Source organism: Kogia breviceps, chromosome 2, assembly GCF_026419965.1.
Source record: "Kogia breviceps isolate mKogBre1 chromosome 2, mKogBre1 haplotype 1, whole genome shotgun sequence".
NCBI lineage: Eukaryota > Metazoa > Chordata > Mammalia > Artiodactyla > Physeteridae > Kogia > Kogia breviceps.
The window spans coordinates 151693122-151707535 of record NC_081311.1 but is presented as its reverse complement, the minus strand read 5'-3'; the positions used below and the strand labels follow the sequence as shown (position 1 = coordinate 151707535).

The following is a 14414-nucleotide window of genomic DNA, read 5'->3' as shown; positions in this document are numbered from 1 at the left end:
TTTGGTAAAGTTGCAGGAAACAAAATCAATGCACAGAAATCTCTTACATTCCTATACACTAATGATGAAAAATCTGAAAGAGAAATTAAGGAAACACTCCCATCTACCATTGCAAGAAAAAGAATAAAATACCTAGGAATAACCCTACCTAAGGAGACAAAAGATCTGTTTGCAGAAATCTATAAGACACTGATGAAAGAAATTAAAGATGATACAAAGAGATGGAGAGATATACCATGTCTTGGATTGGAAGAATCAACACTGTGAAAATGACTATACTACCAAAGCAATCTACAGATTCAGGGCAATCCCTATCAAACTACCAATGGCATTTTTTACAGAACTAGAACAAAAAATTCACAATTTGTATGGAAACACAAAAGACCCCGAATAGCCAAAGCAATCTTGAGAAAGAAAAACGGAGCTGGAGGAATCAGGCTCCCAGACTTCAGACTATACTACAAAGTTACAGTAATCAAGCAGTATGGTACTGGCACAAAAACAGAAATACAGATCAATGGAACAGGATAGAAAGCCCAGAGATAAACCCACACACATGTGGTCACCTTATCTTTGATAAAGAAGGCAAGAATATACAATGGAGAAAAGACAGCCTCTTCAATAAGTGGTGCTGGGAAAACTGGACAGCTACATGTAAAAGAATGAAATTAGAACACGCCCTAACACCACACACAAAAATAAACGCAAAGTGGATTAAAGACCTAAATGTAAGGCCAGACACGTACAACGCTTAGAGGAAAACATAGGAAGAACACTCGGACATAAATCACAGCAAGATCCTTTTTGCCCACCTCCTAGAGAAATGGAAATAAAAACAAAAATAAACAAATGGGACTTAATGAAACTTAAAAGCTTTTGCAGAGCAAAGGAAACTAAAAAGAAGACAAAAAGACAACCCTCAGAATGGGAAAAAATGTTTGCCAATGAAGCAACTGAAAAAGGATTAATCTCCAAAATTTACAAGCAGCTCATGCAGCTCAATATCAAAAAAACAAACAACCCAGTCCAAAGATGGGCAGAAGATCTAAATAGACTTTTCTCCAAAGTAAATATACAGATTGCCAACAAACACATGAAAGGATGCTCAACATCACTAATCATTAGAGAAATGCAAATCAAAACTACAATGAGGTATCACCTCACACCAGTCAGAATGGCCATCATCAAAAAATCTGCAAACAATAAATGCTGGAGTGGGTGTGGAGAAAAGGGAACCCTCCTGCACTGTTGGTGGGAATGTAAATTGATACAGCCACTATGGAGAACAGCATGGAGGTTCCTTAAAAAACTAAAAATAGAACTACCATATGCCCCAGCAATCCCACTACTGGGCATATACCTTGAGAAAACCATAATTCAAAATGAGACATGTACCACAATGTTCATTGAAGCACTATTTACAACAGCCAAGACACGGAAGCAACCTAAGTGTCCATCAACAGATGAGTGGATAAAGAAGATATGGCACATATGTACGATGGAATATTACTCAGCCATAAAAAGAAACAAAATTGAGTTATTTGTAGTGAGGTGGATGGGCCTAGAGTCTGTCATACAGAGTGAAGTAAATCAGAAAGAGAAAAACAAATACCGTATGCTAACACATATATATGGAATCTACACACACAAGAAAAATGTTTCTGATGAACCTAGGGGCAGGACTGGAATAGAGATGCAGACATAGAGAACGGATTTGACGACACGGGGGTGGGGGAGGGTAAGCTGGGATGAAGTGAGAGAGTGGCACTGACATATATACACTACCAAGTGTAAAATACATAGCTAGTGGGAAGCAGCTGCATCGCACGGGGAGATCGGCTCAGTGCTTTGTGACCACCTAGTGGGGTGGTATAGAGAGGAAGGGAGGGAGACGCAAGAGGGAGGGATATGGCGATATATGTAAACGTATAGCTGATTCACTTTGTTATACAGCAGAAACTAACACAACATTGTAAAGCAATTATACTCCAGTAAAGATGTTTAAAAAAAAAAAACCTAAAGAAAAAAATAAAAATATTTTTTTTAATAAAAATAGGATGAAAAGTAGAGGAATATTTAAATAGTAGCTGAAGAAAATTGAGGGGTGAGGATGGGGAAAGAGAGGGCAAACATTCAGTATTGTTTATCAGAGGCAATAATGGTTGAAAAAAGTTTTTGAAATTCTTTAATCTAGATTTCCCACTTTGTTATATGACCAAGGTTTTTCTACACCAGAAATAAGATTCTAAAAGAGATTTTTAATCTCAGTTTCAGAATTATAAACTAACCAAAGTCACCTTTGGATACAAAGACCTAAGCATAAAATAGCAATTCATGCCATTAAATCCTGTGATGTCTCTTTATAAAAGGTGCCAATCTCAGAAAGTTAAAATTTACTAATCATACAAGAAATTTTCATTTATTTAACACTAAAATAAGAGTTTTAAAAATAGCTCTAGGGCTTCCCTGGTGGTGCATTGGTTGAGAATCTGCCTGCCGATGCAGGGGACACAGGTTCGAGCCCTGGTCTGGGAAAATCCCACATGCCACGGAGCAACTAGGCCCATGAGCCACAACTACTGAGCCTGCGCGTCTGGAGCTTGTGCTCCACAACAAGAGAGGCCGCGACAGTGAGAGGCCCGCGCACTGCGGTGAAGAATGGCCCCCACTCACAACTAGAGAAAGCCCTCGCACAAAAACGAAGACCCAACACAGCCATAAATAAATAAATAAATAAATAAATAAATAAATTTAATTAACTTTTTAAAATAGCTCTAAGTGAAAAGTCTTCATTTTCCACCTCAATTTTCTCAACTCCTTTTTTCCATGTCTTCCTTAGTATTGACCATGCATGACAGTACTCTTGTCTATCACATCTTTTCAAAAGTATTCTTTAAAAAAAGAAAAGTATTCTTTTTCGCGTATGCCCTATTAAGACCCTACATAAATTCCTTAAACTCAAATAAGAAGCAGCAGTGGCTCCCAGTGGCCAATTTATGACAGGTATCTTTTCCTATCATAGTTCTTATATTTTCACATATGATTTCTAAAATTACAAGAACCTCACAGAAGTTACAGAATTAGAAAAAATAAATTAACAAAAGGAGGTTTAGTTAACGTTAATCCTGTACTCTTCCACCTGACAGCAATCACAATATTACAATGCATGCTTTTCAGGCAACTAAGAGATCCTTTAAAGCATAAAATACATTACTTAACATTATGTGCTTTTGCATATTCAGTGTCTCTGGGATCACTTACTGACTCAACCAAATAGTCAATATTATAACAAACAGTCACGTAGCAAAGCATTATCACATAACAAAGCACTGTCATCTGCCTATTTGATCAAATTAGGATTGTTAAAACCTGAACTAATTCCCCTAGGACATTTCACCTCAAGTATGTAACTGAGACAGAGGTGACATCCTAGATTTTTCACCATTATATATATATGGCAGACAGAAATCTAAAGACATCACCCCAAATCTTCTGTCCCCTGGTTTGATTGATTGGTAATTCAATCAAACTCTAATCCAGGTATTGCTGTGAAGGGACTTTACAGACAGAATTAGGTTATTTATCAGCTGATCTTAAAAGAATTACCCTGGATTATTCCAGTGAGTCCAAAGTAATCAAATGAGCTCTTAACAGCGCAGATAGCAGAAAAGTCAAATCAGAGATACAACAGAAGAGAGAGATCAGAGAGATTCAAATCACAGAAAAGGACTTGATTTGCCACTGTTGTCTTTGAAGACAGAAGGGGAACCATAAGCCAAGGAATGGGGGCAGCCTCTAGAAGCTGAAAACAACCTTCAGGTGACAGCCAGCGAAGAAACAGAGACCTCATTCCTACAACATGGAACTGAATTTGGCTAACGACCTGGATGCAGATTCATTCACAGAGCTTCCAGAAAAGAACAGAGCCCTGCTAACACCTGACCTCTAAAGCAAAGAACCAAGCTGTGCCCAGACATTTAACCTTTAAAAACTATGATGTAATAAATGTGTGTTGTTTTAAGACACTAAGTTTGTGGTAATTTGTTATGGCAACAATTTAAAACTAATACAGATCTTGGTACCAAAAGGGCTGTAACAAATACCTAAAAGTGTGGAAATGACTTTCGAATAGGGCAGTGGGTGGAGGCTGGAAGAAACTTGAGGAACATAATAGAAATAGCCTTGAACAAACCAGTAGTAGAAATCTAGACTTTAAGAACACTGCCATGATGACTCAGACTGCTTGAAGAAATCAAGATTTGGAGGATACAAAGATCTAACTTGTCATTGGATATTACTTTTGTTACCATCTTGCCTTTAAACAAGAGTGTTTAGCACATTTCGTTTTATATAATTGTCCATTTGGTTCATTTAAACCTACTGTCTTGCTATTGTTTCTTTTGTTCCATCTGTTTTTGCTGCTGTTCCTCCTTTCCTGCCTTCCTTTATGTCTAAGCCACCACCATCTCTCACCTGAACTAATGCAGTAGCCAACTGTATGGTCTCCTTGCTTCCACCCTGTTCCTTATTTCAAAGTCTATTCACATCACAGGATCAGTCTCATCCTATTTTTTTCCACCTTTTCTGGGTAAAGACCGACTGTTACGATGACCTACAAGGCCTTGTTGCATCAGCCCACATTACCTCTCTGACCTAATCTCCTATTATTCGCCCCCTCACTCACTCCATTTCACAGTAACTTCTTTATACTTGTTTGAACACCCCAGACACAATCCCACCTCAGTGCCTTTGTACTTGCTATTTCCTCTGTTTAGCAAACTTGCCCTAAATGTTTTTAAGCAAATGTTACTTTTCCTATAACTATTTGTAGTAAGCAGAATAATGCTTCCCCTCACCCCCAGATGTCCATGTCCTTATCCCTGGAAACTGGGAGTGTTACATTACATGGCAAAGGAGAATTAACGTTGCAGATGTTAAAATTGCTAATCAGCTGACCTTAAAATAGAGAGATTATCCTGGATTATCCAGAAGGGCTCCAAGTATTCACAAGAGTCCTTAAAAGAGAGAGAGGGAGACTTGACTGCAGAAGAATGGTCAGAGATACAATGTTGCTGGCTTTAAAGATGGAGGAAGGGGACCACAAACAAATGTGGGCAGCCTCTAGAAGATGGAAAAGGCAGAAAACAGATTCTTCCCTAGAGCCTCCATAAATTAAGACAGCCTACCAATGCCCTGATTTTAGCCCATTGAGACCCAGTTCAGATTTCTCACCTCCAGAACTGTAAAACAGTACACTGAACTGTTTAAACCACTTTTAAGTTTGTGGTAATATGTTACGGCAGCAAAAGAAAACTAAGATACTACCTTAGTTAATATAAACCCTCACTCCCTACTTCCCTTTGCTGCTTAATTTTCCTCCATAAAATACATTACCTTCTAACAAACTATTTTACTTATAAATGTGAATTCTATAAATAAATGTAAGCTCCATAAAGGCAAAGATTATCTATTTTGTTCAGTTTCCCAAGGCCTGATACTTGGTTACATGCTCAAATATTTACTGAATGAACATTTGATAGATTATAAATATATAAATATGTTAGAAGAGCTGTGCTTATGATGATGCTAACCATGATTTAAAAAACCATTAATCTTAAAGAAAAATGATATATAATCAGTGGCTGTTTGTAGTCAATGACATTTAGATTTATAGCTATGCACTAATATCTCTCAAAACATCTTTATTATTCAGTCTCTGTATTCTTCTTCTCAATTGCAACTACTTTTTTTAAAATTACTGTTTTTAACAATTCAGGAGACACTATTAAATACATAATTTTTAAAAGTTTTAACATTTTTCAGTAAAATATCACATCTTATCTATAAGTTCAGAAAAGAATAATACACAAATAAATATTTCCTTGCTGAAGGAAGTTACTGACATTTGAGAAAGTCTCCAAGTTTGAAATATAAAAGACAAAATTTTGGCAATGACCAACAAAGGTCTTATATTATCTTTATTCAAAGAGTAAAGAATAGTCATTGGTGTTAAAAGGCATTGCTTACCTGTTCCAGGAGTAGTTGTCGTAACTCCGACAAGAGGACTCTGCATTACTGAAATGTTTGCCTACGTGAAAACAGAAGCAAGTGTTAAAGTAAAAATGCAAAGTTCTAACCATAACACAAACACAATAAGTGTTAAAAAAACTACATTCAACAGACAACTGAATGTCTACCAGGTATTGGAAATGCCTATTAGCTCACAATTGAAGAGTACTCTCTAAGTTTTTTTTTTTTTTTAAGCTGAACAGTATTAATCTAAAATGCCAGACTTGTTAGCATATTATATGTTTAATATAAGAAAAGTTGCATTAAATAAGAAGACATTATTTTTAGTACACAGTAACACTGCTATTTGTTTTTAGTTCCTAAGATACAATATTTGAAATAACAGAGATAATGGTGATTCCTCAAATCATCAAGTTCACACTGAAAAACAGAAAGATGGCAAATCTATATTTCTAAATTGACATTTACAAACCATGAAATACTATAGATTCAAATCAGTCTACACAGTAAAAGACAGTGTATCTCTGCCTTTACTAGTAGAAAGTAACAAAGACTAACCCCTTTAAATGTGAGAAAATTAGAGATTAAAGTAGTTAAAAGTCCTTCTTGGAGAAACAGACTCTTTCTCTAGAAGTAAACATATATAGAGAGATCTTTTTAACAGATTCTGACTAAACTAAGAAAATCTAAAATCTGGCTATTATCCAGCAACCAGACCAAATGCTGAGATTGTTAGGAGCAATACAAAATGCATTGTTCAGTTCTTAATGATAACTTCTTTCCTGATTAGAGAGAGGTTGACCAAAGTGTCAGGCAGCAAAACTAATTTGGACTTTAATAATATTCTTAACAACTTTCAAATCAAAAACTTTCTCTACAAATTATGACCCACAAGATTTTTAAACATTTTGAACATAGCAATAACTATAAACTACCTTTCTTTTCATGTATTATGAGAGAAGTAATGAAAACTGGCATAAACTTATAAGCCAGAGATCCTCATATCAAACTAAACATCAGATTTATCTATCAACCTTTAGAAAAATACTCCAGACCAGAATATTCTGGACATAATTAAGTTTATAACACCACTGTCCACATATAACACAAGCCACACAAGTAGTTGTTAATTTTATAGTATGCATGTATATCTCAATTCAGTATAGGACTAGCCATATGTCAAGTGTCAACAGCCACACTTGGCTAGTAGCTACTACACTCAACAGGAGGGCACGTGTAGAAGTGTTGGAAAAAGAAAGTAATCTGTTTAACACAATGAATTAATTTTGCCTTGCTTGACAAACAGGCCTAGTATGCCATGCATATCAAGCCTATAATCAAAATTTACTGAAAGATTTTTCTACTTTTCTTAAACTTGCCAACAAAGATGCTATATTTGATTTAGGGAAAGGCCATAAAATATTTATCCAAATCAAAGAGCAGAAATGTTATACAAAGAACTTACCAGTTTAGCTGATACACTTTGTTTACATATCCTTCTAGGCATAATAGTAATAGAGAAAACTTTTGACTATAAAAGCTACTAAACTTCCTACTTAAAAGAAAAATCCACACTACCTTTCAACTGACAATCAAGAGTAATCACAGTAGTATGTATTAGCAGAACACTGCTCTTGTAAACACTGGCTCTAGATTCAAGATTGCTAAATTTAAAATCTGGCTCTGCTAGACTAGCTGCCTTACCCTTGACAAATTACTTAGGCTTTCGGTGTCCTAGTTTCCTCAATGATAAAATAAAGCTCGTAAGGGCTACCTCACAGATTCACTGTGAGGATTAAATGAGACAATACATGAGAAGTTATAAGATCAGGCCATGTGCACTGTAGGTACTTCATAAGTATTACATACTTTTTTGTGCTATCAGTACCATTAAAACAGAGAATCTCTACCTTGTATAATATGACTGAAAATAACACCATCAGAACACCTATATCTACACCAACCAAAACTTAACATCACCATCAGAACACCAACACCAGGAACACACTAAACCATCAGTTCATAAACATGCAGGAGGAAGCGTTTTCAGTAAAATAAGTAAACAGTGAACACAGCTCTAAAAGGATATTGGTCTTATATTAATAAAACCATCCCTAAAATAAAGACCTCAAATCATTACAAGGTGCCTTAGATCTGGATAAACCCTGAATCTTCAATTGTTCTTTCACAAAATTATGTATAAATATTGAACTTTTTAAACAATGAACAATTTAAATGATAATCATTTCTACATGTTTATTAAGGAGGTTGGGGGCATGGACAGGTGAATAGGCACACCTTTAAAAACCACAGAATTATCTATATGAGAAAATTATCTAAGTTCTATTACATTTTTAAGTACATTTCATGATAAACACAATTTAATTAGACTCTAGGATAACTGTCCCTAATGCTTGTTCTGTGCATAGAGTTACACTAAAACAGATCTCAGGCAAACACTTCAAATTACTGACCCTCCCTGTATAACCACATAAAAACATGAAAAAGATATGTATGGTTATGAATGAGGATATGTATATCACCTGTCTTCTTGAAGTTAAAGGTGTTGATCCAAGTCCTGGGCTGGAAATGTCATCATATATACTTCTAACTGGTGGAGCTCCACTTTTATCTTTATGAGCTGGTACAACTGGCTGTGGTGGTGACCCACCTAACAATGTACAAAAAATATGGACAGGTGAGAACATAAAGAAATCCTCCATCTTTCTGGTAAGATCTTTTAAATTAATATTTTTAAAATAATGACTTAAACTCCTGTCTCCCAGCACTTCTCAAATCTTAATACACAGAAGAAACACCTGGGCATCTTGTTAAAATTCAGGTTATGTCTCAGATCATGTGAGATGGAGCCTGAGACTATGAATTTCTAACAAGCTCCCAGTGATGCCAATGTTGGTGATCCATTGACTGCACTTTGAATAAAAGGTTCCAGAATAAGTAAATAGAAATTTTAGTTTTTAGTAAACACATGCAACTTTTGTTTTCTCTATAAGATGCTTAACATTTCAATACAAAACTTGATCCTATTTCTCACTTGAAAGTAAGTATTGAACAGCTCCAGTTTGTATACACTTGAATATAATCTCCTAATGTGGAATTTGACTGTCAAATTCCTATTCATGTTTCTCACATAATAAAGTACATAATAAACATACAGGAAAAGGATCAACTTTGGGGATACAAAGGGATCTTCGTTAAGTCAGAGAATCAACAACGCCAAGTAGCGAAGCAGTCCAGGCCCTCTTAAGACTAATGTCTGAGCCTAGACAGTACGGCATAAGGTATTTAGATTAGAGCACAGGCTATAGAACAAGACTGACCTGGGCTTTAACCTCCTGCTGTCACTAACCAGTGAGCTTCAGCAAGTTCTATACTGCATTTAGCCTCAGTTTCCTCTTTTGGAGGATACTACTAACTACCCTTTAAGACTGATAAAAGGATGAAAATAACATATAAAATGCTTAGCATACTGCCTGGCTCATAAACACTCAATATATGGTAGCTACAGTAATAAAATAATACACTGGAAATATGTAAAAAAACAAAAATCTGTCCAGAGTAACGTTCTTAAGTGAATCACTTCAAATATAACTTATAATTCTCCCTGATCAATCCTAAAAAAAAAAAAAAAAAAAAGATAATAAACCACCACTTTAACCGAAATAATACCTTAAGGACAATTAAAGTAAGAAGAATTTTCATTTCAACATCTATTAAAAGGATATTAGCTCACATTTGGAATTCAACCATTTTTGTAGCTCTCACTACTCACAGTCAAAACTTCCAAGTTATCTTTTACAATATTTGTTTGCTAAAAGAGTCCTGTAAAAGATATGTTTCCTTTACATAACATTTTGTGCTGGCAACTGCAAATCATAGTTTGTGGAGTAAGTCCTTTCACTAAACACACTATAAGTGAGACTCTTAATTCACCATGACTAGAAGTAGAATTCATATCTACAGATTTTCAAATTACACTTCTTTTGACTATTTGCTATTATTATATTTAAGATGAATTATTTAAATTGAATTCAGCTGAAGTTAAACGACCATCTTCCCCTCCCCCACACTTTAACATCTCTAAAACAGGGATAATTTACAAAAATTGGCAAATGGTGTTCTATCATATTTAGTGTTTTCTTTCTTAGTGGTACTTAAAATAATGGTGAGTTCTACAATCAATGGCATCTTAGATTGAATAAAATGTAGTATGCATATTTTTAGTGAGTGGTTCTTGGAATTATAGTAACTTATATTGCTTACACCTCTATTCCAATAATCTTAAAATAAAAAATAGAGATACTGCTTAATTTTTTTAAATAAATGTGGTTTGAGGGTGAACACTGCACCACTACACTTTTTAAAATTCTTGTACATGTATTGATAGTACTATAAAACTATTTTAAGCAATTTACCTACCTGCAAGTAAAGGTGATCTCATTTCCATTACTCCTACTGAAGGGCCACTAATTGATCGAGGTTGTGGAGTCACTGGAGCTGGCAAATCCCCCATTAAAAATCCAGGTAGGAACTGGGCATTAACCCCTGGCTTTGGAGACGTGGGTGAACCCAGCATCATTGGTTCAGATCCTAAATGAATCAGAAAATAAAATAATACAAAGAAAGGACTTTAATGTAACAATATCTAACAAAAAGATGCAAGAATCCAGCATAAACAATTTTGAGAATTTAATCAAAACTGTTAAGTATTACAGAACCATAGTTAATTTTATTATTTTAAAAACCAATAAAAATTATTTCTAGAAAAATGTGAAACATTTTGTATTAACCATATAATATTTGACAGCTGTTTTTGTTTATATTAGTTCATAGATTTAAGAATCAACACTTACTTTTAAATTTTTAAAATTTAGATTATCTAAAAAAAAATCCCTAATATATACAGAATAACTTCTTTCCATTTCTGGATCAGCGTCTACTGTGTAACAACCAAAAACAAGGACAAGGTGCACTAGTTACACAAAGTCTAAGCAAATCAAACACAATAGGTTTAGCGTGCTGTATGTCCCATTTTTCTTTTCCCATAAACAACTGTCAGTCATTTTTGTAATAAAAGTGTAATCATGCACACATTAAAGCACATATGAAATAATGTGATGATTAGCATACCAATTAAGAATTATATTGAAAAGATTTGGAAAGGTTATGTTTTGGGTCATTTTTAAAACCATTCATTTTAAAGTTAGGAATAACCAATAACCCTAACATAAAACCAATTTAAGAACTGATACTTCACAATCATCAATTCAAAATTATTTTTCACAATTTATAGCGTAGGTATTATTATTACTCCAACTATGAAAATAAGGAAGCTATAACTTCCTCTAATTTCAGAACAAAATAGCCCAGTAAGGAAAACATGGGCTCTGGAGTTAAGAGACCTCGGTTCCAGCCTCAGCAAAATGGACATAACTGTAGCACCCACCCACAGAACTTTGATTAGACTTACAGCAAGTAAAGCACTTATCTCAAATGCTTAATATACAGTAATATTCACCAAATATTCGTTATTATTCTAATAGTATCTTACAATAGCCAAAACTGAGGGACTGATGTGTACATGTAGAATTTGCAATTTCTGCTTATGAAAATTTAATTTTTCAACTATCTGACAAGCCTGAATGTGATTAATGGCACTCAGAAAGGTCAAACATTTGGTATGTTATTTATATTACCTTTATTAACTATTCCTTAACTTCTAAACAGCCTCAAAAATGTTTCTTGCTATCCAAATGCTGTCAATTATTTACTCTTCCTCTTATTTCTAATCATAGTAGACCTAGATATTAACAATGCAAACACATAAAAAAGGAAAAAGGAAAAGAAATTCAGGAAAAGAATAAAGCAAATACTGAAATAAGGTGTGAAGAGCTATATTACATTGTAATTACTTCAAACTGCTAGTTACAATGTTACCACAGTACTATTACATATTTCCAAAGAACATACCACTAAAATCAAACCAAAAGTCTTAACAAAAGCATATTATGAACATATATTTATAAACCCATAGTAATAAGTGTATTACAAAGCTTTAGGTACCACCAACTACCTTCACTCTCCCAGCCCCAAAAGAAAAAAATACATATATGGCAAGTATAGTAATAATGAAGTCAAGAAAATTTCTGACACATCCGAATGTATATAGTGATACAGTAGAAAGCAACAGAGTGAGGAGGGCACAAAGGGCTCTTAACTGAACTGTCACTAACCACCCAACCCTTTCACTTAGAGAGCTATACCAATGGATCTGGCAAGTCTTAAATTCCATTTCAGTCTCGTACTCCTAACATGTTAAGTACGGTGTCTTACTCAGCTAGCATTGTTTGTTGAAGTAACCATTAGTTTTACTGTACCATTAGGTGCTGGGAAAATGTTTATTCCTCGTCTGGAATATCTGCAATATGTGGACTTGAACAATTAATACAACTAATGTCAGATTTCTGACCAGAGGTTTATTCATATTTGTAACCAAAAAAAACATACACCCCAAAATGTTTTTGTTGAGTAGGAAACTTTGGAACTGGAAATGAAAAGTTTTTTGACCTCTAAAATAATACAAGACATAATACCTAGACCAACTTTAAATGTAGCTGAGTATCTCTGTTGATATTATGCATTTAGTTTTTTATAACTAATGCTAAAACAAGTTACTCTATTCTCAAAAGAAACTTATTTTGCACAAAACATAAGCATTATATATCCTTCAACTCTAATAAAACTCATTCTACAAATACATATCCTGCTTGCTCTCCTTTCAAACTCAGAAAGTTGTAACAGAACTTTCAAATACATCCCTATGACAGTAGACGATTTATTTTCTGTTCTAAGATATTCAACGGTTCTCACAAATCCCAAAACTCAGCAGACACACACACACACACACAAAATCGACATCCTGCTAACTTGGCAAGATTTTCTGAAGACAACACATCTCAGCAATGACACCTCATTAAATAATAGTAATGAATTTTTTTTAAAAAATCATGATGTGACCGATTAGAGGAAAAGACCTCCTACAATACTTAGTCATTTTCCCAAGATAAAGGCGGGGGAAATCGAGCGAACTCCTGGCTTCCTATTAAGGCTAATACCTCAATGGCTGCCATCACCTGGTTAATTAAATGTCGCACGATTCAAGCTTCCATTAAAAACAGATTTCTTCTGCAAAGCCCGGGAGAAAGAAGGAATCAAACAGGAACTAGAAGCCTAGGTGACCAAACAGCGGTGAAAGGTAACCACACTCCAGGGAACTGCCCACCCAGGTGTTCACAGGTGAGTTCCTTCCCAACAACGCTTCCCCGGATCCCGGAACCTAGCATCGAGTCGCCCGCGCTGGCGGAGTCCCAGGTATGGATTGGTCTGGCTCCGGCGTATGGGGGCACAAAACAGCTTAGTCACCACAAGACCGCCGTTTCTTCGCCCTCCTCGGGGCCCGCATTTTCCCGAAGCCGCCTTGGTAGCGGCTGGGTGGAGACTCCTCGAGTAGGGGGCGGACTAAGAAGTTGGGTGCGAGCCAGAGGCTGCCCCTCTGCGACTGAAATTAGCAGACGAGAGCCCTATGACTACTGCCTTTCAGGCTTGCCCGCTTCCAAGATTACGGTGTGCATCGCAGTGCTAGGGAGGAAAAGCAGTTTTTTACTCACCTAACGTGGGCACCTGGGGTTCCACGGCAAACGCTGCCATCGCAGCAGCGGAGACACTTAGCCAGGAACCTCCCCGATTTTCAAAAATGGCGGAAATTCTCCCCACGGGTGAGGGCGCGCTGCCTTGTGGGTTTGCGTAACTTCCGGACATGCGCTATACCTAAGTTGTGGCGCCGGAGCCGCCATTTTGGAATGGGAAAACAGTCTTTTCCGAGACGCAACATTTCCGAGAGGGTTTTTACTGGTAGGGTGATAAAACAATGTGGAAAGTGCTGTTCTGGGAATTCTTATGCTCACCTTGTGAGCCTCCTGATTTTTTGGTGCTTGAGTTTTATAGAAGCACAAGTTATTTTACTCGTGATTTCATAATTAGCGTGAGTTTACCCAGTGCTCTGTCATCCGTCAGCTTTTCCAAGTACCACCTGGAAAAGTTGGCCTGAAGAAACAGATGGTGCTGCTTTCCAATGCAGATTTCCGGCCTTAGTTGCATGAAACTCAGTTCTCAAAACATATTTTCTACCATCTCTGTGCCATTTTTAAAATTTTGTGTTATATAGGCACAATTTTACATTAAAGCGTAACTCATACTTGCTGTTTTATTATATATTAATATACGCAAAAGGTATTAAATAATGAAGGCTAATAATAAACACCCGTGAACTCACCACACTGCAGAATCCTCTGTGTTCCTCCCTA

The 14414-nt window shown here is 35.8% G+C and overlaps 1 protein-coding gene across 4 annotated transcripts in view; it reads right to left on the bottom strand.

Moving 5' to 3' along the window:
• Positions 1-13841, bottom strand: part of NUP35 (nucleoporin 35) — a 38122-nt gene extending 24281 nt beyond the window's left edge. The window contains exons 1-5 of one of the 4 annotated variants that reach the window (XM_059054598.2): positions 13719-13818; positions 11748-11851; positions 10471-10641; positions 8574-8701; positions 6028-6088 (exon numbers count right to left, since the gene is read on the bottom strand). In XM_059054598.2, the coding sequence (XP_058910581.1) occupies positions 6028-6088; positions 8574-8701; positions 10471-10630 (349 nt within the window). In that variant the 5' untranslated portion in view covers positions 10631-10641; positions 11748-11851; positions 13719-13818. Of the gene's footprint in view, positions 1-6027; positions 6089-8573; positions 8702-10470; positions 10642-11747; positions 11852-13184; positions 13551-13718 lie in introns of those variants that run through there. The other 3 variants (XM_059054596.2, XM_059054597.2, XM_059054595.2) reach the window with 3 other exon arrangements.
• Between the last annotated feature and the right edge of the window lie 573 nt (positions 13842-14414).